Genomic DNA, 25,096 nt, shown 5'->3' on the forward strand with positions numbered 1-25,096 from the left:
GTGTATCACTGTAGATTACCCTGCATCTGGTTTATTACGTGTTGATTGGGCCCATATCATATCTAAAAGGAGACGTGATGACAGACGCTTCATCTTAATTATGCCAGCAGAATTCAAAGTCAATGTTATGATTACTGTTAATTTGATGCTACACAAAGGCATTTGAGCTTGCATTGCCTTTCCTGACAGTGTTCTGTTGCTGTTGATTTCTTCCTGCCACAGGCAATTTCTTAAGATTATGTATAGCCTAAAAAAAAAAAACACCTGGTATATGCATTCTACTGGTTGAATAAACAACTGCTACAAGTTCAACACCTCATCCTCTTGTTGCGCTCCTTTCTATAATTTTTGCTAAAGTGAGAGCTTGTTACACATTATCAAACAGCATCTCCTCAAGAGTGAAGGACAGTGTCACCACAACTTTTGCTTCACACCTTTTATTACCATCCTCGCTCCAGGCATTCCGTCTTAAATCCACCCTTACATACATCCGCTCGCTTCAGCCAGTCGTCCCATAGCACACATTTTTTTAACACCCGATCATCTGCCATGAACACTTCATTCTTCCCTGACGCGATAACCCATTGGAACCATCTCCCAGAAGATATTGTGTCATGCACTGACCGCAAGACGTTCTGCGAAATGTTAACCACATTGCTTAATTACTGATCCCACCCAACCTTAGTCCAACACAATGTTCCCCTTTTTTCACCATTGTTCCTGACTTGTTTTTGTTTATTCTTGTTTCTTTACTGCTCTCTACATTTGTTCTAACATTGTCACAAGGATTAAAGCCCTCCCTTATGTAATGCCTCCGGGCCTTTAAGGTGAAAATAAATGAAATGAAACTGTGGCACTCCATGGGACAAACAAGTCAGATGTGACATGCATAGAAATGTGGTAAGCAAGGGGACGTATCAGCCATCTCAAGAAGCTTGCCTCCGATTTGTAGTGCACTCTTGTTTCTTAGATTGCAAATAAAACTGACTGACTGCATGTTCAGTATGCCGACTTATCCGTAAAGTACCTCTCTTGTTCCATTTAAGTGCCACTTGGAATTTCAAATTTGTACCAGTGTGCACTATCTAAAAGAGAAGTGCACAGATGCTGGTGAGAGCCTCGGACACGGCAAAGTGAAGTTTAATTATTGAGTGCCAAATTAACGGAGGTCAACTGGACTATGATTAAATGAGACGGACTTTGACCATGGTTTAAACATTCAAAATTCTTCAAAAATTGACAAGATGAGATTTTACGAAATGGTGACTTAATCAACTGCATTACATTTACACACATAAACATAAAGTGTTGGCAACATTCATAAAAGGTGAGGGTCAAGGGGAGACGCACCTCGAAACAACTTAATTTTTTAATACTTTTATTAGAGGTTTCAAAATTCATTAAAGTGTAGAATTTTCTATGCAAATTTCAAATATGTACTAGTTCTTGTGTAGCTATCATAGTTTTAGAGTTATGCGATGCCCAATAGCAAAATATAGTCATCTTTGTGAGCACATTTTTACGTAAAAAATTTTGACAAAAGCATCGTGCTGTAGCTTGTTTAGCTCTTTGTAGATCACAAAGTGCCAATATCTAGCCAAACAGCATGTACAATTACTGAAACTGCAAAAAAAGAAACATTTCAACTAATTCTTTTTCTCAATTCTCTGAAATATAACCATGTACTTTTGCAACTTGCTGCTTGGAGATATTTCAATTTCAAGTAGCTATTGGAACTGTACATATCTTCAAGAGTATGTATGCCAAATTTCGTTAGTATAAGACAATTGTAGGTGTACAAGGTTATTTTCATGTTATTCTGAAAAAAATTAAATGAAGTGTCCTAATGTTTTTTTCTTAGTTCCAGTAATTGTACACACTGTTTAAATAGATATCAGCACTTTGCGGTCTACAAAGAGCTGAATAAGCTACAGCACAAAGTATTTTGCGAAAATTTATTACACAATAAAGTGCCCATAAAATCACTCTATTATGCCATTGTGTAGAACTTAAGAACTATAGCAGCTACACAGAAACTAATGACATATTTGAAATCTGCTTGAAATGCTCTATAAGTGTGTGTATATTCAAATCTCTAGTACAAGTATTAAATGTTTTTTCGAGGAGTGTCTCCCCTTGAACCCAAAGTGTAATCTGTAGCGTTTAGATCACTTATTAAACAATGGTGTCAAAGTATGGCTGACATTAGCACTTCTGGATAATCAAGTAACTCAGTTCATCATTGAAGCTGTAGAAATAAATCTTGACAGGGGCAGTACGAAACAACAGAGACGAATGGCGATGCATTAACAACCATGCTTCTGAAATGAAGTGCGATAGCATAAGATGCATAAATATGCCATCATCATCTTGAACGGAACAGAATAGAGTTTTCATGTCACTGGACACGTGTTGTGTGGTTGATCATTTCATGCACTATTTCTGGTTTTATTTACAAGGCTAGCAAGGCAGTTTGTCTTTTTCTTCAAGTAACAAGTGAAGATGAGAGCAGATATACTAAGTCACATGTTCCTTAATTGTCACTTGAACGTGTCGCTCATGGCTGTCACCAGCACTCAAAACCTATAGGTCTCCTCGATTTGGCTACGCTTCCTGGACTAGAAGTGCAGCACTATTTTTCTTGATTCAGCAGTGCTGCAAATGCCACCTGCTCTGCACTTCTCTATTTGATTCCATTAAAGGACCAGTTGTGTGCAAATTCTAGGCACTCTTGCAATGACTGGTTTGGAAATGCAGGCGCCATGTGAGCGCTTAGTAGCAGACGACATGGCGCTGCATCTGTTGATTAGTGGTGTGAGAATGGCAGTGTTTCATGTGTTTTGGTTAAAACATTTGGTCTAATTTGTAGAAAGAGCCAAGTTCAGCGCCTGACTGGTAGTTGAGACAAGTTTGCAGCATGGTAACTTCTTTTCATTTGGGCAGTGTTCGCAAACGCTGCATTTCCTGATGAGCACAAGACGCTTAGGCTAACATTTTGTTGCCACCTTAATACTGTCATTTAGGTTAGAGCAACAATTAAAAGCAAATGGGCTTTGCTTTCCTGCATGCTTTTGTGAAATATGCTCAATCTCCCACAGCAGACGACGCAGCTAGCTTGCCCTTTCCCCTCTATTTGTGTGCACCATGAGGCGTGCAGGTGCCGCACTAGATTCACATAATGTTAGCTTGTGCGACACCATGTACAGTACTGCCAGAAACTGGTGCAGAAAGTACAATCAAATCTAGGAGACCTTATAGATCTATACCAACTAGGCTAATCGCCATGTTTCCAATGTATGACCCGAGAGTAATAAATGCACCATCTGCAGTGACTTCCTTCTGTGGTGGCCTCAATTGCACAGAGTTGTTAACTCTGCTGGCGGTAATGTCGAGGGAGACACATGCTGAATGTTGGGGCGTCGGGGCTGCTAAAAAATATGTTCAGATTATATGTATGTGCAATTTACAAACTGACGAGTGTTTAGAGTGCCAGCATGTGTTTATGGAGTGACCAAATTATGTCATCCTCGTTTGTATTTTCGTACACAACTGTGTAGCTGCAGAGATTAAACTTAAGTATGATAAAATGTGTACAGCCCTACACTGCTAGGACATGTAGACAAACCTGTGGAAGGGCACTTGCTGCTCCAACTTTGGTAAGGATGAATGTATATAAATGCAGCTTTTTCCATAAAACTCTGTCAGACTGGAATGCTGTAACCCTCCAGTATTTTACGGCGCTAATGATTTTGTATGTCACTTAGAGTGCCACTGCTGTGATTGTTAATTGCATGTCCTGCTTGCTTTTACTGCATCTTCATGGTCATTTTTTTTTCTTCCTTGTTACTCGTACGACCCCTCCTGTGTGCACCACATGGAGGTCTGCAGTATCAGTAAATAAAAAGTAAATGAATCAGCAAGGAAGCTCGCAACCTGTTGAGAGAACTTGCGTGCAATGGCGAGTATCTTGTCTGCAGCACAGCAGTAGGGCGTTGACCATCACTAGAATAAGCATGCTTTTCACAACCAAGCGCAGCTTCAGTTGGTTGTCAGTTAAGCCAATATCCATCACAACACACTGGCGAGTTTCACACATAGGTTAAAAGGTATTATTTCCTATCCACTCTTTCCTGTTGTGGTCTTTATTTTGTTTCGTGTCCTACTGCACCGTAATTAAAATGTATTGTTGGGCTACATAACGGCTATCAAATGGCATCAGAGAATACAAAGGACAAGCAATGAGGCATCAAGACAAAGTGCCTTGTCCTGCATGTTGTCTGGTTTGGAAGCCACGCCACAATTGAAGGGCTCCTCATTTCCCTTGCCAACACTTGTGACAGTGCCTGTCACATTGCACACAAACAGCGTCAATCCTTTGTACAAACAGTGAATGACCTGCCTCCAAACATTGTGCAGCGCTCCCATTCTGTCACTTTCAGGAATTGTATCGATGGTATTGTGAATGTACACACCTCATGTAATATACCCTTTGACTAGGAGCCTTTGAAGTAAACAAATACAGTCTAACCCACTTATAACAATACCGGTTTTAACATTGAGAAGCGGCTGTACTGTCAACTTTTGTATATTTTCTATGGTGAAATAACCCACTTACTACAATGCCCCCATGCTGCATTATCAGTTATAACGATGAAGTCTGGCTACTGGGTGTCCATGCTGAAAGGTAATGAAGTGCGAAATCCTTGAAAAGAGAAATTCGAGCTGCTGCATGATGGCCCACCACGCGCTCATTTTCCAGCCTTCTCCGCATCGGCGTCCTCGTGCACCTCTCTCCCGTCGCCTTTCCACCCCTCGGAACATGAATGGGCTGTGCCTGTAACTCTATGCCGTGCCACCCTCGGAAACACGAATGGACCACACCAACTACACTGCTCCCAGATTGCTAGCTGGCTCCTCATTCTGTGCAGTTCTGCCAACTAATTAAGTTGCTCGCACTCGTATTTGCTGGCAGCGTTGAAGTCGTTCCTGGCCACGTGGTGGACGTGGTTTCTCAGCCTCCTTTGACAACTCGCTGCCGAAACGGAAGATGGCTGATTCGCCCGCTGATCATCGGCAATGAACGATGTTGCCGGAAAAAAGAAAATGCACAGCTATAGATTTAAAAAGTAAGTGCTTCAGATGAGGCGATCGTCATGAACATGCTTGCATCAGATAGCGATAGCGACAACAGCAGAAATGATGCGGTAGGGCAGGCTGCCTCAACGTAGTCCTCGCAGAGTTTGCATATCGCTTGGTGCCTGTGACCCCTTTGCAGTTATAGCAGGGCCATTCTTAAACGCCGACAGCCGCAGCTTGTTGCACATGATCAGAGCGCCCAGGAAGCAGAGTTCAACAGTTAGAACGAGTGAACACAATCAGCAGCCAGATGGAGGAAGGTGGTGGGGAGGGGCATTGGCCTCTCCAGAGTTTTCTCGCAACAGCTCTGCCATCCCCCTATTTTGATTTTTTCATGCAACCCAGTAATAACAATTATCGGTTATAACAATGGAATTTTCGTGGCACTTGAATATTGTCCTAAGTGGGTACAACTGTAAACCAAAAACACGGAAGAAATACAGCTTATCTCGACAACTATTCATATTCAACTCGTTCTGATGTCTGCTTATTATTGATCAACACGAGTGGACCATCACCATAAAGTTAAAGGTGCTTTTTGATGCATGAACTACTTTATAAACTCGCACATAACTGGAATCACCTTCCTGATGATAGTGGGCTTCTTTGATTACTCGTCCACGACAGTCCTGAACTGCCTGAGGCAGTGCTTTCAGCCAATGAGCGTTGCATATGCAGTCTCTCGAACAGTCTCGGACTGTCAAGGATGGGCAATCCAAGAGGCCCAGTGTGTAAACTGGAGATGCTCTTTTTTGTTTTGTTGACAAACATACATTTTTAAAAATGCGTAAGCATTTCTATGCCTACCCAACAAGGAAATCCGTCCGTCCGCCAAGACGATCGCTTTCAAGGTAGCGCCCACAGCAGCAGGCGAATTAACCTTCGTAATGCCTCTCGCTTCAACACAGACGAAGCAGTGAGAACACACCACAAAGCTATCAGCGCTCGGCGCACTCGCTTCCAAGATGTGGCCCGTCCGGCTGCACCATCGCAGCCGCCACCGCAGTACTGAGAGGAGGCAGCGTCATCGACCACGTCTACACATGAGGTCTACCAAATGTGACACTGTCAAATTATGTCACATACTACAGCATGCATGGGCTAGTGCTCATCTTCCACGAAGCAGCAGCATCATCCAAATGCACCATCATGTAGCATGAGTGAAGACTGCTACTACTAGCCTCTTCTTCATCTCACGCAGGTATTTGTTAACATTTCCGTGCTGCAACTGCGCTTCACCGTTTCACATTTCTTTTGCAGTGTTTCTCACAATTATACCAAACATAGCAGCATGCGACAGTGAAACAGTACATAATTAGTAGTAAATACGCCTCATTTAGACAACTCCCACAGGAGATTATGGGTGTAATTTTTTATTGTATTTTTTTCTCTGTTCTTTTGCTACGAAACTGTTACAAATCATTTTCGTCATTTCCTCTGTTCCGACAGCTGTATCTCATGTTCACAGTAACTGTGGTTTTCCACGTACAAAGTGCTAATGCTGTACATATATGCAACCTCCCTCCCATTACAGTGCCTGGGTGCTTGAGTGATGGTAGTATGTGAAATGAACAATTCAAAGCATTTCCGCAGCTCCTTTGCAAGTGATACGGACCATCTAATGCAATTTTGTTGGACACTAGCACCACCTTTATCCCACACATTTGCGGTGCTCCTTGGTGGCTAATTTGTGGGGGGGAAGCGCTTGTCCAAGTTTGCCTGGGGAAAAGCCCAACCATGTCTTAATCTGACATTATAGAAGAATGAACTTGCCCAGTCAAACCAGATGGCAAGTCCAAATAATTGAATGTTTAATGCATAACTTGAAAAGGCATGAACAATCATCAACAAATGAAATGTGATAATTTTGTGCTGAACCATTGTTGCATATGTTGTAGCAAGTTGAAAAAAATAATGCGTGTCGGCTGTGTACAATACCTAGATGAAATAGTTTATTCCCAGGAGCTTGTACAGATGGTTTCGGATAATTTCAAAATGATTATTAATGAGCGCTTCAGAGTAAGCCGGTAATTCTAGCTCCAAGCAAAAGGCTACCTAGCACACCATAACAGGGCAGCAAATGCACCGACGTCTGCATGCTAAAATTATCACATTTCATTTACTCCACACTGTCGTCACTCAATGTGGATAGTTGTAATGGAAACCCTGAATGCTGGTGTCACTCCAACAGAAGGAACTGGATAAGAGAGAGAAACTTGCTAAAAATATGACACACTCGGGATGAGTGAAGATGTGCATGAACACCAGCCTCTGGCTACTTGTATTCACACTGTTGCACCAACAAGCACTGTCCTTGCTAGTTGGCCACACTGCAACAAACACAATGGCGACCATGACTGTCACTAGTCTCTTGGGCACCACTGGCACAACAGAAGCTGGCTGCATTCCACGTTGCTCCTTTACCACACTTTTGTTCCAGGCCAGGGTACTCGGAATGCTCCAATCACCAAACCTTCCTGCAACGCAGAGAACACTACAAATTTTGCGATGCCGTGCCAGACAAAGATGGATAAAAACAAGTTTGACTTGGATCAGCTTAGTGGCATGTTCTTTGGTGAGGTTTCTTCTCTTTCTTTGCCAGCTTTCATCTAGTACCCACATTGCTTCACCCATTGGCTATCAATTATTACGTGCACTGCGTGGTTCACATGCATGCCACACAAACAAACTACACTGTTGCATTTGTTAAACAACGCTCCACGGTAATAAATGCTAAAAAAAAATTGAAAAATCAAGTTTTCTTTGCAATATGAAACAGCACATTTCAGTGCCAGTCACAGATTCATTTTTGGTGAAAAAGCTTGAGACACTTTGGCATGTGAAGAGCAGCACCACCAGCTGCGGCTTTTTGATATTCTTGCCACGATGCCAGAATTCAGCTGAACATGGAAAATGCATCCACTTCAGTGATTGTAGGTGTTTGAACATGTGCGCAAATGTTGCAAGAAATATATACACGTATATATATAAAAAAAAGAAAAAGCACCCTAGACGTGGACACATAATGCCATCTAATAACATTACTAAGCCTGTCCCACCGCCTACGAATTGCCGGCTTTAGCAATCCAGCATCTCTTCCTGTGCACAGCTGGCTTTGGCTGTCAATGGGTTAAAGCAACTGAATTAAAGCTGAGCTAGGAACTGCTGGTAGAGATGTGAGGGCTTAGAAAAAAAAAAAGTCAATTTCAGAGGGAAAAATTTTTTTCTCTCGTTTTTCTCCCAGGGCATAAAAAGTGAAAAAAAATAGAAGGGTCCTAGTTTGCCCAGTAAAGTGGACTGCACTGATGTAAATTATGCCAACGTTCGATTAGTGTCATTTTGGAGAGTATAAAAATTTAGGTGACATGTTATTTAATCTAGTTTGTATAACAATTTTGATGGTGGTGGTGTGCTGCATCTCCATCGTTTGTTGCTCAGAGCAGTACATGCATCACTTATTGTGGGGCACTTGAACTGTTTTCGGATAACAAAAATGTCAGCCCCAGATAATGCACTCATATTCGCAGTGATCCAGAAAAAAAAAAAGGCTTTGAAAGCTTCTCAGATGCCTTGTCTAGTCTGTCCATGGATCTCTCTGTTGGTATGCAGAACAGAATTCGTCATTTTTAAAGGTGTAGTGGCAGACTAGTTAAAAACGTGTGCCAAGTGAAGCGCAGTTTCGGATGTAGAAAAGCAGACTATTCACATCACCGAAACCTGTTGTGGCGGCTTCATGGTATTAGACACCACTGAAGCTTACATACACACTATGATCGTGCTGCTGAAAGGTTAGTCCACAAACACTAGATGAGACGGAAAGCGGGTTGCCCTGTGTTGTGCGCTTCTGTTTCCAACAGAAGCGCACAATTGGAATTCGGTGACATGATCACCATATAACCTCCCATCACTGGAGACTGGCACGCCTTTTCTTTCTTGTCTTCCTTCCGTGGTCGTTATGCATCTATTTCACTTCACAAATAGTAAAAAGCTCCCTTTACCAACAGTAGGAAGCTTGGTAAGGCAGAAAAATGCAAAAAACACATCTCACTTGATGACAGTGGACACAAGCTGTCAAAATGCTGGTGTGTGGAAGAGCAGTAGTGAGCAAATTCACCTTCGTGCTGCTTCTCGCTTCAATGCCAACTAAGCGGCCAGAACACATGAAGCTATCAGCCCTCTGCGCGCCTAGACTCGTTGCAGATTGCTTTCAAGATAGGGCCCACACGGTGGCGCTCAGCCGCGTCATATGCAGCTGGAGCAGAAACCCCTTTAAACACTTGCCTTGCGCGTGGTGGAAGACGATGCGCTTCGTTCCCACTTTTCTCCCTTGCATGCACGAGATCGAGCCACCATCCTTGGCTCACCCTCGCATGCTTTCACTTGCACCAACAGCATATGGCGCGAGGCCACCATGTTATCACACTTGGACTTTATACGGAGCATCAGGGTAATGGCCGAACTTCTCCTGGAGTGTCCATATAATTTCTATCACAATAATAAAAGCGCACAGCTTTCATGTTTGGTAGACAAAAATCCCGAAGGGTACCAAGAATCTTGGAGCTAATAAATAAGCAGATTATTTGTTAAAGAATGTCCATGTCTTTCAAAAAATTTTATGAACACGCCTTTGCATGCAATATCATCTGCTGTCATTTTTAATTTTGTATGCTAAGAAAGGCTAGGATATTTTCGCAAATGTTGCATCACTAGGAAGCAGCAATTTACAGGCTGGATGTGATCTTACAGTTCACTCCAACCCAGCACAGTTTCTACTACTAGTCACTGCTGCATTGACTGAAACTAATATGTTACATGTGCAGAAGATACAAACATCCAATTGTTCAATGCTTCTTCTTAAGAAAGACTCGTTGAGAAATAATGCTAAAGATACATGAAATCTGTTTTCATATTTTCATAATGCTTGGTTCAACATTAGGACAAATCACACAGAAAGAGGAGTGCTTGTGTGCCACTTTTTCTCGGTGCTAACTGTCGACACAAAATGAGCAGTGAAAGAAACTCGATATTTGTTGGCAGAACAACCGAGTGCCTCTGAAAAGAAAGTTTCGCGCATTGAGAAGTGATCACAAAGGCTCGGTGCAGTGCCGGCAGAGCACAATTGACCATACTGAACGCGCCCGTGAATAGAGTTAAATATCGGCATACCACACAGCGTTTTCAGGGGGACACTTTTGCTGTTGAATAGTACCAATAATTAAATAACAGTGTAATATAAACGAGCCTGACTGTATGTGGGCACATTGAAGTAAAGCATGTCAAGCATTAGAATCCCACACCCAGCATATCTGAGACAGCTAGAACTTTGGGGCATGAAACTGGCAGCCCACCTCTCCTCCCCAACTCACCTCTCTGCCGCCTAGGTGAGGGCAATGCCCCAAGGCCCAGCCCGCAATAGAGTCAGGGGTTGCCCTGCAAGCACAAAGCCATTTCTGCTTTGGCCAACAATTTCCGCAAAACAACACAACGATGGGCGAAATATGTCAGCTGTAGACTTTTAACAGCACATTAAAGTAAACATTTTTGGCGATATCTGGCGCATTTTATTCAGAGCACTTTTCTTTTTTGCTATTGTACTATGTTGTATTTTGTGAAATTCTATGTATCCCGTGACTTCTACATGTATTTGGTTACCTTGTAGCAGAACATGCACAGTCTTGCTTATTTATGTTCTTTTGAATGATGCACATGTACATTTGGTCGCGTCATTGGTGCACAAAGCCATTCAATAAGCTTGATTTTTTTTCTTTCAGTTCTTGCCTTCCCAAAGATAAATCGAGTATTTACACAAAGCACAGCTATTAATTATGGTGAAGTGCAAGTTTAACTGGTTTGAAGGCAACCACATATTTAAAATATCTGCCTCAAAATCTGCTGCACTCAAACCAAGCAAACATAAATGTCACGCAGTAATGCGAGGCACCTAAAAGGGATGTACTTCAGGAGAACTTGTTCTTGGTGCAGTTGTTTCACTAAAAAAGATTAAACACAAACAAAACAATGACACGGGTGGCTTTTTGTTCCTCTTTTTGTCTTTCGAGCGGCACTTATGTGCTACTTGTGTGGCTGTGTAGGGTGGCTTGGGCAGTGGCTTAACAGAATCAGTTTCTGCAGTGCAGTCAGTGAGTGTCGGTGAAATTTGTTTCCTCTGACACGTAAAGCCTTCAGTGGAATGAACAAAGGCTCTGCTATGCTGAAATTATCAACAGTTATCAAATGTAATCACATGTGCATCAGCAACGGTAAAGAACATGATGAGTAAAAATACAATGCTTCTGGCATGAACAAGCATGCCATCATGCCTTGCTGCAGGCAAAACTATGCATTTCTTAATACTGAGAGTGGACATAAATGTTTTAATTACTGTCACTTCTTTAAAATTCTGAAGCTCTAAAGCCTAAACAATGTGCACATGGCATCTTTAGCTTAAAAAATATTGAATGAAGTCAGTGTGTCTGCACATGGGTACCTATTTACTTCAATGTTCAGCGATAAATGATGGAAATTCTGACGTTATTTTTACCTCCATTCTGCTCACACTTATTATGTGTACCAATGCTGGCAAATTTACCACACTATGAGGGAAAGCTGGCTAGGAGAGGCGTTTGTTACACACCCCAAGCATATACCAATGCCTTTTTTTTTTTTTCGTATATGGAGCATGCATTGGTTCCTACACCGGAAGCGTGGAAAGACTTCGAAGGCAGGACTATGCATTTAAAGCATAGAAAGCCTTGGCATGCACAGTGTGAGACAATCTGCAGGGTGCCAGCAAATACATTTTGTGGTGTTGTCTACACCATCAAGCAACTGCAGATGCACCACGTTGATACCATGTGGAGATAAAGAGGCATGTGGTGCATGCACAGATAATTTCTCCAATATTTAAGCATGCAGCCCTTATAAAGAATGTGACGTATTTCAATGCAACAAAACTTTGATGGAATGAAGTTGAATGCCAATTTTTATGTCTGCTATATTAAGGTTAACTCTACTGGGGTGCTCTCAACTGAATGTGTTGAGGCCATGAAAGTGTTTGAACAGCAGCAAGGGAAGGCCAAGGCTTGTGAGCTGACACTGTGCAATTGACGCATATCATACTGACCACAAATAAAGATGGGGACAGTGGAAGAGAACACAAGAACGACACGGGCGGTAACTTTCAACTGGTTTATTCACGGCAACCCGTGGGCATATATAGACACATAGAACATGCGCAGAACGCAGCAAACAAGAACACTCATCAGCCTAGTGGGGCAACCAATTATAAAAAAAAATCTCTCTCCGATTGAAACAACTTAATGGAAGTGTCACTAACACAGTCTTGGTCTTTCTTTTTTATGTGATATGCCTCCATCAGTTTGCATGCAGTCTGGTCCTGGCTTCTCCCCAAAATCTTTATCTCCTTAAAAAGTGGTGCACAGGGGCAGGCATTGCAGTGCGCCAGGTAAGTGCGCCAATTCATCTTTCGTTAATTTTGTTCATGTTCTCTAGCTCGATCATTCAGGCACCATCCTGTATGCCCTATGTAGGACTTGCCACACGCCAGGGGGATTTCGTAGTAGTCGGCCATAGTAGTCGTCCTCACCCTTACTTTGCTCCTAGATCCTTTTACCTTCTGCAGGAGGGCCGCAAGACCTGAAGTGGTACCGTATATTCACAGGGTCACTCACAACCTAAGGAAGGTGGCAGGCAGGTTTGGAGTCCTCCTTGTCTTTTCAGCCCCTTTTAAGCTGGCGCGGCTCTACCCTCACACCTCTCATGATCCTAAAGGAAGGCAAGGCTGTGGCAAGAACCATACCAAGCCGTATGCAAAATGCAATGTAGGAGTTGTGTACAAAATCCCCCTGGCGTGTGGCAAGTCCTACATAGGGCAGAAAGGACGGTTCCTGAATGATCGAGCCAGAGAACATGAACAAAATTAACGAAAGATGAATTGGCGCACTTACCTGGCGCACTGCAATGCCTGCCCCTGTGCACCACTTTTTAAGGAGATAAAGATTCTGGGGAGAAACCAGGACCAGACTGCATGCAAACTGATGGAGGCATATCACATAAAAAAGAAAGACCAAGACTGTGTTAGTGACACTTCCATTAAGTTGTTTCAATCAGAGAGGGATTTTTTTTTATATTTGGTTGCCCCACTAGGCTGATGAGTGTTCTTGTTTGCTGCGTTCTGCGCATGTTCTATTTGTCTATATATGCCCACGGGTTGCCGTGAATAAACCAGTTGAAAGTTACCGCCCGTGTCGTTCTTGTGTTCTCTTTCACTGTCCCCATCTTTATTTGCGGTCAATATGATATGCCGTAAAGAGCAACTAGGCCAAAACGAAGTTCTTCTGATGCAACTGACGCTATTACTAGACAAGACGTGTTCAGTTGCATGATGTAGTTATAGCTGTTTTCTTAAAACTTGGCACTGTAAAGGGGGCTTATTCGTGTCGTAGAGAAGCAGCGACCAACGCGGCAACAGCAGCTAGGGCGCAGCCAGTGAACGAACTGGGCATGAGCCACGCTATGGCAACAGGGCTTTTTAGCCTGCCGATCTTCTTCGTCACAATCACCCCCGTAATTGAAGAGTAGCCATCCTGGCGATCTAGGAAGAGGTGAGCTGATCATAATACGGCTTCAGCCGGTCAATGTGCACAGTCTCTCATCCCCAACGACGCAGATCGGGAGATGGTGACATGGGCTCGACCACGTAATTAACAGGTGATGGTTGCGCAACCACGCGGTAGGGCCCATGGTACTTCAGGAGGAGCTTGGACGAAAGGCCAGGGGCAGCAACAGGTGGTACCCAAAGCCACACCAGTGAGTCGATAGGGAAGGAGTGAGGGGGTGGGCTGAGGTCATGGCGCTCTTTTTGGCGGCACTGTTGAGCAGACGTCAAAGAACGGGCCAGTTGTCGGCATTTCTCGGCGTACTGAGCGACCGTAGAAACAGGTGAGCGCTCAGCAGGGTCCGGCCGGTACGGGAGAACAGTATCAATAGTGCTGGAGGGATGGCGGCCATAATGCAGAAAGAATGGTGAGAATCTGGTTGTGGCTTGAGAGGCAGTGTTATAGGCGTACGGGACGAATGGAAGTACAAGATCCCAGTTGGAGTGGTCAGACGCAACATATATTGATAGCATGTCACCAAGAGTTCTGTTGAATCGTTCTGTTAAGCCATTGCTTTGTGGATGATAAGCAGTAGTAGTGCGGTGAATAATTTGGCATTCAGATAGGAGTGACTGCAGGACGTCCAAGAGAAATACGCGACCCCGATCGCTCAGCAGTTCACGGGGTGCGCCATGGCGGAGAACAAAGTTGTTCAGAATGAATGAGGCAACGTCTTTTGCTGGTGCAGCAGGCAAGGCGGCGGTTTTGGCATATCGTTCACCTGGTCATTGATAACACGTCTTTCGGTCACCGATACTCGGTAGGGATGCTGCCGAATGGGTGCATGGCTCCCAGTGTCGATGGCGTGCGAGACAATCGTTATGCGGCCGAGGGATGTTGCTTGGCAGTCAAAGGAAGAAGAGAAGCCTTCGAGCAAGTGAAGAAGTTCATAGCGCTGCGTCGTCGTAAGGTCACTGGCAATAGCTGGCTTAAAAGAATGCGGCAGTGACTGAGGAGGCGATGCCTCGAGAGCGGCCAAAGGGGGTTTATTCATGTCGTAGAGAAGCAGCGACCGACGCAGCAGCAGCAGCTAGGGCGCAGCCAGTGAACGAACTGGGTATGAGCCATGCAATGGCAACGGGGCTTTTTAGCCTGCCGATCTTCTTCGTCACAGCACAAATAACAAAATTGATTGTTAAGAAAAAAAAGGGGGGGGGGGCACTTGACTGTGCAATATTTCAAATTAGCTGCCAATGCAGCATGCTGTATGGAATGATCTACACTGCCTAAAATTGATCATGAGTTGAGGAAAAGTCTTCAGTGGCATCAACCTGAAAGACGCATACAATCAGATTTTTTTTTTTAAAATAAAGTTTACTACTACTACTACTGTCAAATAGAATTAAGTGATTTTTTCCCTCTGAAGCTGAAGAAATAGCAACATTTTCCAAAATGCCCATGAGGTTTTCAGTTTAATAGTGGGCCATGCTATGCTTAATGGCAATCTTCTATTGCTTAGGAAGAATTGCTTTCCCATTTTCTTTCAGAAAACAGGAGGATTTTCGCCTTTATGGCAGGTGGTTTTTGTGGGTTATTGTCAGCTCGTTATAAGGCCAATCTGCACGACAGATAAAAGCAGGGAAAGCACATTACGTCACTCGGCACCGCTCCATGTGGTCATTGGCACCGTACACGTCAACCATGGTTGGCGCCCATGGCACATTCGTGTGATGTTCGTGCAACAAGGTTTCCCACATTCTGAAAGGAATTGCTGATGACGCCTTCAACTTGCTTGTCTTCAACAATGTGGCAACAGTGGATGCAGTTATGAAAGAGTGCTGCTGCCTGAAACTCGCAAAAAGCCAATGTATTGACCAACAGTTTGCCTGTCCATAAAACACTGCGGTGACATCTTCCTGTGCCGACGCTCCCCATCCCAACAACACTGGCGATGTTACTCGGATCGTCCGGCAAAAGACTGAGGCCGCCTATCCGGCTGCCTTTGAATCCTGCTCCTCCAACGCGCCTGCAGTCATGGTCTCCCCGATTCAGGCAGTTGTCCGCCAAGAGTTTGCCAACATGGGTCTTCACTCCATCTGCTTGGCCCATTGCCCTGATGCCTGGCCAAATTCTTCGATTCCGCCCTGTCCCACATCTTACTACTCACCACGTTTCTGCAACCAGCCAACCAGCTAACAAGCCAATTTGTTTTCACTGCTGCCAAATTGTGCACATTTCTTCCCACTGTCACAGTCGCTGTAATGCGCCGGCCGAGGCCACCTATACTGGCTACTTTTGCCCAAACAGCCCTTCTCGTCCCTGTACCGCACGGTCCGATAATGCCGCCACTGAACTGCCCCTATTCACGGTCGCCTTTGCCCCTACGCCGACAAACTCGCTCGCCCCCAGCCCTGTCACTCATATTCCCCCAATTTCCTTAGGACGCTTGCAGGCAGAAAACTGAATGATGCAGTGCCTCGAGGTGATGCTGCATTGCTCTCTATGCAGACAAATCCTCTACTGATGCTGGCCACTCATATGAACCTTCTTGAAGTGCAAGTTGACGGCGTTCCTGTGTTTACTCTTATAGACACTGGGGTGCATATATCTCTCATGAGCGCTGACCTTCGGAACCTCCTCAAGAAAATAATAACTCGCCACGATGCTTGTTGTCCATGTCGCTGACGGCGGAACAGCTCCTGTAATTGGTATGAGTGCCAACCGAGTCTCCTTTGCCAATCGCTCCACTATCGTTCTCTTCATCATCATCGCCCACTGTCCCCACAACATCATTCTCTGCCTGGACTTCCTCTCTGCGCATTTTGCTCTCACAGACTGCTCAGCCGGTACTCTCTGCCTTGACCTGCCTGTTCTTGATTCCACTGAGCCACCTCCCAGTCGCCTCAGTTCTGCAGACTTCGTTCGCTTGCCACCTACAGCACTGACTTATGTTGACTTTGTGTCATTCCCCCCAGTGCTCGATGGTCACTACATCACGACTCCCACGCAATACGTTCTCCTAACACACGGTATAACAGTACCTCGTACAGTTTTATCTATTACGGCAAACTGCATCTGCCTGCCAGTGGTAAATTTCGGCTTGATGACCCAAATGCTGCCATGCAGGACGTCTCTGGCTCAGCTTTGCTCATTCAAGGATTACCCTATTCACTTGATTCTAACGCGCCCTCGATTGTAACGCGCACCTCATGCTTTCATACAGAAATACTATTTTCTCTCATTTGGAAAAAACACATTTATTCCCAATACACTAAAGTTGCGATGAATAAATACATAAATGGAAGCGGCGAACCTTGCCGCCAAGGTTTTCACTGCGCCGGTACGAGTCGCGTGGGGCAACAGATATCACTCGTCGTCGCTATCAGACAACTCCTTATCGCTATCAACAGACCAAAGCATTTCATCTCCGGTGCTGTTCATGGCAGACAGGATCGTGCACCATGCATCTTTCACCCATTCAGCAAAGTCCTGCAGCAAGGCACGCTTCATTTTATTGGCGGGCGTGAATTCGTGGCAGCCACTGACAAGTCATTTGGTGTAGAGCGCCCGAATTCTATCTTTCACTGGCTTGTTCAAACAAACATTGACCGGCTGGAGCTGCGATGTCATGCCGCTGGGTATCACGACAAGGTCGGTGTTGCATGCAGCTGGCTTGTCCTTGATCTGCTGGTCAAGGTGGCACCTGAACGCGTCGAGCACAAGCATCCCATGCAGACCCATACTGCCGCCGGGTCTCTTCCGCCAAACATTATCAATCCAGTCAGCGACCAAGTCCATGGTCATCCAACCTTTTTCATTTGCGCGCACAATCACGCCACTCTGAAACACGATTCCTTTCAGGAGCATCTTCCGTCTGAAGATAAGATACCGCAGCAGCTTGTGCCCATCCGCAGTGCAACGAAGCATTGCGGTGACTAGTTTTTTTGTGGACCGGACCGGACCCAGGCAAAATCCATGCTTTTAGGTACTTCTCTGTTCCGAAGTGTGTCAAGGATGTGTAAAGCTTCATTGGCCTTTGGTTGTACTTCCGCCACATCGTGAAAATTTTGCGGCCATAATGTAACTACTAACTGAGCTTTTGAAGAAAGATGCCTCTTTCAAGTGGGGCAATAATGAGGCCTTTGCGTTCTTGCATTGAATCCACCTTCTCACAATGCCACCTGTTAAGGCCCATTTTGATCCATCTGCACCTACCGAAGTTCGTACCGATGTCAGCGGCCATGGAATTGGCACAGTACTAGCACAACACGAGTGCGGCAACGACTGTGTTGTCACTTACATCAGCAGGCTCCTCTCAACCTCCGAGCGCAACTATTCCATCATTGAGCATGAGTATCCAGCCCTAGTTTGGGCGGTTGTGAAATTCCGCCTATACGTGTATGGCTGACCCCTTTCAGTTGTCACAGACCATCAAGCACTCTGCTGGTTGTACTCACTGAAAGATCCTACAGGATGACTTGGTTGCTGGGCATTATGCCTACAAGAATATTCATATTCTGTCATCTACAAATCTGGCTGTCTACACAAGGATGCTGATTGCCTGTCTCGCTACCCGGTCAACGAGCCTGACACCACCAAATGTAGCACCACCAACAGTACTTTTCTTTGGCTGCCTTTGCTAACATTGCTGATTAGCAGTACCAGGACTTGTTGCTCTGAGCACTCTTCGAGCGTCTACACTCTTCACCTACCAAAGCCGCTATTTGCTGATATTCTGTACCAGAGGAACTTTCTCCTTGGCAGACCTGATTTTCTTCTTGTTGCACCCAAACATCTGCGACGGACTGTGCTCTTTGAGCTCCATGACGCCCCCACTGCAGGATGCTTTGGAGTATCTCGCATGCAAGACCGCATCCGCCGCCGCTTCTATTGGCCCAGTCTTGCTCGCTCCATCCAACGCTATGTTGCTGCCTGTGATTCCAGCCAGCATTGGAAAACGCCTCAGGTGCTACCTGCTGGTCATCTCCAGCCGACCACCGTCCCTGTGGAACCATTCTCCCTGGTTGGATTAGACTTCCTTGGCCGCTTTCCCATGTCATCCTCTGGGAACAAATGGGCAGATGCTGCAATTGATTACGCCACCCAATGCGCCATCACACGGGCTCTCCCAACCAGTTGCATCACTGACATCTCAGACTTTCTCTTGCATGACATTATCTTGCTTCATGGCACCTCGTGACAGCTGCTTACTTTTTGTTGAAAGTCGTTGCCGACATTGTGTGTTCCTACTGCACTCAACGGAAGCTGACCACCTCATATCATCCTCAAACCAATGGACAGGCAGAGTGGTTGAACTGTACACACACGGATATGCTGTCCAAGTACGTTTTGAAGGACCACCATGACTGGGACATTGCCTTTCTTTAAATCACATCTGCCTGTAATTCTTCTCGTCACGACACCGCCAGTTTTTCTTCGTTTTATTTATTGTATGGTCGCGAACCGACCTTGACCCTTGATATTGCACTTCCTCCTGCTGCTATCCCAACAAGTGAGTATGTGCACAGCGCCACTGCCATGACGGACTGTGCACGGCAGCTTGCCGTACTCAACTGATGGCCTCGCAAACCAGTCACCAGCAACTGTACAATGCCTGCCACTGTGAGGCACAGTTTTCGCATGGCGTGCTTGTGCTCCTGCGGTCACCCTCTCGTCATGTCAGAAAGTTCTCCTGTCAGTTCTACCTCACCCTCTACTTTGGCATCCAGTGATGTCGTGCATGTCAGTAGGCTCAAGGCCTACTACACTGCTTCCAAGCCTGGCCTTTGATTGCTCCGGGACGACACTTTTGCCATCGGGGGTAGTGCTACGGATTAATATTTACGATGACACGAAGAGGCCAGTAGTGTGAAGACGACCACAATGATTAGAGGCTAGTGTGGGCAATTACCTCTTGGCCAAGTGTGGCGTATTCATGTCTAAGTATAATTGTATATAGCTTCTCTAAAGTGGAAAGTTGGGCTAGTTGGTGAGTGATCATCATACCTTGCTGGTGAAGCAGCACACTGACACGGACACAGTGAAGACAAACTGTGTTGTGTCGGTGCGTGCAAACAAGAGTGTCGTCTGTTCCTGTTTGTCTTCACTGTGTCCGTGTCAGTGCGCTGCTTCACCAGCAAGATATAGCTTCTCGTCTGTGTCTTCCCACATAATAATATTTTCAAGCCTGCCATGTAACTTCAAAGCTAATCCTTTGACAGGTCATTCGAAGCTACAAAATGAAACCCTTGTGCGCCTACGAATGGCATTCGAAACGAGAGGCTACTGTACAGTAATCGCAAAGATGGTGTGGCCGTGAACATGTAATGGTCATTCCATGCACTCGCTTTCGTCGGCGAGGCGGTTTGTCGGCTTTATGAGGGTTGTGTGACCACTGTGAATAGATCTGCATTGATTCAATAACCGTAACTTTAGTCATTGACACCCGAGAATGCAGCTCCGATTAGGCTTATTGGGCTGGACAGTGTGGCCAGTGGAGTGGCCGTGATGAAAATTTGCTGCCAGCTGATGTGATAATGGGTCGCAAACTATCATGCAAAGATTGTTGCTAGTACGTTCAAACGGGTGGCTCATCAGTGATCGGTCTCCAAATCATGCGTATGGGTTCGATTGACGACTGCTGAAGTGGCATTTTGGTCCGTGGTTGAGCAGCCGGTAACTACTGCAAGCATGCGTGCCAAGTTGGTCTGTGGGCTTGCATTTGGGTAGAATTCTCCGAACTACGCAAATATGTATATATGAACATTGAACCCGCATATTCAATATTATGATCATGCCTTCCAGTGGCTAATCGGCCCAATCATCGCACATGCTTCCGTGCGTTCCACACGCACTGCTTTTGTTGCTCCTCTGTTCATGTAGCATTCATCGTTTCTATCGGTATCGTCGACCTGGTCGAACCTTGTACTGATAGGTATCACGCGCTGTCAGAATGCTGTGCGCATCAGGGCACAGACCATAGCTGGGCCGTTCACCAAACGTACAGATATTTGAAAAATCGAATATTTGAGATATCGAATATTAGATATTCGATGTGTGAATTGAATTATTCGTACGTTCACTGTTTGATTCGAAATAGAATATTCGAGTATTTGCACAGCCCTACTAATTATCCAACGTCCTTTTGAGGTGTCTTGCCATTTTCTAGACGAAGCAGGCTGTACAGGCTGTACTGGGTGTTCTGGTGTACTTAGATGACATCACTGTGGGCGACGAGAACAACAAGCCATGCGAGGTGGTTTCAGTGTGCAGCTTTCTCCTCGGGCATATGGTCTTTTACCCGCAGCACTCAATTGCCATTCAAAATGCCAAGTCATATGTGAGTTGTGTTCCTTCATGTTACGTGTTTATGGATAATCTGGCCATGCCTCTTGCCCCGCTCTACGAGCTACTAAAGAAAAACACACACTGGTAATGGAGATCAAGATGAGCAGCATTTGAAAAAATGAAGCTCTTAAAAAGAAGGACCAAGTTTCTTAACCCACTGCAATTAGGGAAAGCCTCCTATCTTGGAACTGGACACATGATCTTGTGACATCAGTGCTGTTTTACATCACTGAATCGACAACAAAGCCAAGCTGGTCAGCTTTGACTCGCACACCCCAATTGCCCTGGTAAGGTAAACACACCACAACAACGATCGAAAGCTGCTATTGGGACTTTTCAGCCACACAGATGGAACATTGGTTCCTGCTGCTACCACATAAAATGTGCTGCCTTTCCAAGTGCTTTCAGCATGACCATGGTAACAGCCATGGTAACACAAGTTGACAGTAACTGCTTACATCCATGATGGCTGGCCTCAGAAGGGGGTCAAATGAAGACTTATGCCCATTCTTTTTCAAGAGACGTGAATTGGCATCCAGTAATCGCGTCACCTACTAGGGCCGTCATCCAGTACTTCAGTCGCCAGGGGGAAACTAGTCGTGCTATGCATGACACGCACCAAAGAATCATGCCAATAAACTTAGTGCATCCGATTCTCCGGTATCAGGTGCTGGACAAAGAGACAAAATTTCTTGTCATGATGTGTCCGGTGTGCGTACAGTGCTGCAGCATGACAGTAGCCAAAGTTCCATGACTCAGGGTGCACGGGGCCGTGTTGATGGGCATAACTATCGACTCGCACACAGTGCACAGAGATGAGCCCACTGAAGAGAGCTAGCGTGCAAAACACTGTTCAGTAGACTTCGACTTCCCTGGACTGTTGCCTCAGATAATGCACCATAATTCACTCAGTTTCTGCCCTTGCTGACAGAAAATGGTCACTTTTCACCTGCAGTCAAACGGGTTGATCGAAAGTGCAGAGCAAACAATTGACTCTATGCAAGAATCCCATGCTCAAGTACCACCTTAGATTGAGTTTCACTATTGGCATACCGCTCTGCCAAATGACAAAATGCTGGCTGCTATCCTCATGACCTCAAACATCGCTGCATGTTGCGTAGCATCAAGTCGCATTCAATTGCACCTGCAGGTATTGAGTGCCCTATGACCTGAAGGGTTGGAAATTCTGTGCAGTACACGAATTATGGTGCAGGAGTTGGCTGGAAGTCGGGCACTTGCTGCACAACCGAGGGGGATCACAGCAATGGTCAACATGAGGGCAACCATGCTCGGGTGACAGGGGTGTGAGGCACAACAGATTGGCTAGATTCAAGCTATCCTGTTGATATCCACAAGGTGGCTCAGGTCAAACAGATAGTGATGCTCCTCAGACCAGCCTAGAGGTGAAAAAATATCGCCACTGCAAGTGTCCTATGCACATTCTTGCCCCAGACACTGTTGACTTTTGTATCACCAACGATGAGCAGAAGTCATCCAACAGAAGGCAGCGAGTCCACAAGCTTCTCTTGAGAACTATTGTGATGAATATGATGACCTTGACTTGCAAATGCAAATGAAAGAGAAGATCCCTTAAGGGGATGAGAATCGTGAATTCTTCAGTGCATTTTGTTGCTTTAACTGTTGCCATTCTGGTGCTTCAACTACTTGAGCATACTGAGGTATGGGAACACAATGAACTACTCTAAATGCAGTGCAGTACACTTGGGAAAACACCCAGCCACTTGAGAAATTTTTGCGATGTAAAGCATTACTGACAAGAAGCACACTTTGCGCATATCAGGCAATTTTTTTCGCACAGGTCCAATTGCATGCAAACATTTTTCAATAGAAATTGCGGAATTGTGGCACACTGCACGAGCAATGGCTGCCAGTTTGCCTTTACAATGCAGCCATAGAGTTGGCAACAGAATGGAAAGTGTGCCTTCAAAAGCACAGACTGATGGCATAACATTAGACACACGGCAGTACTACAACCAGACCTTGCTACTTATCAAGTGCAACTGGTTGCAAGCCTTCATTCCATGATACAAGCGCTGGCCAAAAATGCTGACTAGAGAAATTATGGGGCCATCAACGGTAGGAGTGAGGTCAAAAAAGAAACCCTCCACAGCCACCTGTGATACATGCTGGGTTGTACTCTATTCACTATTGCAGCACCCACCTCGCAGGACGGGGTCATTGGTCATCCAGCAGTGGGCACCCAGCGGCCGTGACCACCAGGATGGCAGCCATTCTGTACGCATGTCCAGCCTAGAGTCGCACAGTGAAAACATGGCAAACATGCTGCCAAGGCCCACAGTGAGCATAGAGCTGCCTGCAAATCATTTACTAGAGGGAACTCTGGCACTAGGGTCTACAGGAGCAGCGAGCAGGCTGGTTTAGCCAACACGGAAATCATGGTTAGTATACACTGATTGGCCTAAACCTCATCCTTCCGGCTTCAAATGGCCTAGCGACTGCATAGTGTTCATCTTCAACAAAACACTGACTTTACAGAACGCAGCAATTTGCAATAATTATGCATATACACAGAAACCTAATTGGAAGGGGTGAATGAATCATCATCAGCCTGGCTACGCCCACTGCAGGGCAACAGCCTCTCCCATACATCTCCAACTACCCCGGTCGTGTACTAATTGTGGCCATGTTGTCCCTGCAAACTTCTTAATCTCATCCGCCCACCTCACTTTCTGCCATCCCCTGCTATGCTTCCCTTCCCTTGGAGTCCAGTTCGTAACCCTTAATGACCACCGGTTATCTTCCCTCCTCATTACATGTCCTGCCAATGCCCATTTCTTTTTCTTGATTTCAACTAGGATGTCATTAACTCGCGTTTGTTCCCTCACCCAATCTGCTTTTTTCTTATTCCTTAACGTTACACCTATCATTCTTCTTTCTATAGCTCGTTGCGTCGTCCTCAATTTAAGGAGGACCCTCTTAGTAAGCCTCCACATTTCTGCCTCGTACGTGAGTACTGGTAAGACGCAGCTGGTTATACACTTTTCTCTTGAGGGATAATGGCAAGCTGCTGTTCATGATCTGAGAATGCCTGCCAAACGCACCCCAGCCCATTCTTATTCTTCTGATTATTTCAGTCTCATGATCCGGGTCCGCGGTCACTACCTGTCCTAAGTAGATGTATTCCTTTACCACTTCCAGTGCCTCGCTACCTATCGTAAACTGCTGTTCTCTTCCGAGACTGTTAAAAATTACTTTACTTTTCTGCATATTAATTTTTAGACCCACCCTTCGGCTTTGCCTCTCCAGGTCAGTGAGCATGCATTGCAATTGGTCCCCTGAGTTACTAAGCAAGGCAATATCATCAGCGAATCGCAAGTTACTAAGGTATTCTCCATTAACTCTTATCCCCAATTCTTCCCAATTCAGGTCTCTGAATAGCTCCTGTAAACATGCTGTGAATAGCATTGGAGAGATTGTATCTCCCTGCCTGACGCCTTTCTTTATTGGGATTTTGCTGCTTTCTTTATGGAGGACAACGGCGGCTGTGGAGCCGCTATAGATATCTTTCAGTATTTTTACATGCGGCTCATCTACACCCTGGTTCTGTAATGCCTCCATGACTGCTGAGCTTTCGACAAAATAAAACGCTTTCTCGTAATCAATGAAAGCTATATATAAGGGTTGGTTATATTCTGCACATTTCTATATCACCTGATTGATAGTGTGAATATGGTCTCTTGTTGAGTTGCCTTTACGGAATCTTGCCTGGTCCTTTGCTTGACAGAAGTCTAAGGTGTTCCTTATTCTATTTGCGATTACCTTAGTAAATACTTTGTAGGCAACTGACAGTAAGCTGATCGGTCTATAATTTTTCAAGTCTTTGGTGTCTCCTTTCTTATGGATTAGGATTATGTTAGCGTTCTTCCAAGATTCCGGTACGCTCGAAGTCATGAGGAATTGTGTATAGAGCGTTGCCAGTTCTTCTAGAACAATCTGCCCACCATTCTTCAACA

At 45.2% G+C, this 25,096-nt stretch overlaps 1 protein-coding gene across 10 annotated transcripts in view; it reads right to left on the minus strand.

The window, feature by feature from the left end:
* Positions 1-7,382: 7,382 nt before the first annotated feature.
* LOC142566780 (uncharacterized) overlaps positions 7,383-25,096 on the minus strand; it is a 217,358-nt gene continuing 199,644 nt past the window's right edge. For 3 of the 10 annotated variants that reach the window (XM_075677660.1, XM_075677664.1, XM_075677665.1), the window contains exons 11-13: positions 23,284-23,405; positions 10,503-10,566; positions 7,391-7,613 (exon numbers count right to left, since the gene is read on the minus strand). In XM_075677660.1, the coding sequence (XP_075533775.1) occupies positions 10,514-10,566; positions 23,284-23,405 (175 nt within the window). In that variant the 3' untranslated portion in view covers positions 7,391-7,613; positions 10,503-10,513. Of the gene's footprint in view, positions 7,631-10,502; positions 10,567-23,283; positions 23,406-25,096 lie in introns of all 10 variants that reach the window. The other 7 variants (XM_075677662.1, XM_075677661.1, XR_012825127.1 and 4 more) reach the window with 7 other exon arrangements.

Source organism: Dermacentor variabilis, unplaced genomic scaffold (assembly GCF_050947875.1).
Source record: "Dermacentor variabilis isolate Ectoservices unplaced genomic scaffold, ASM5094787v1 scaffold_13, whole genome shotgun sequence".
Classification (NCBI taxonomy): domain Eukaryota; kingdom Metazoa; phylum Arthropoda; class Arachnida; order Ixodida; family Ixodidae; genus Dermacentor; species Dermacentor variabilis.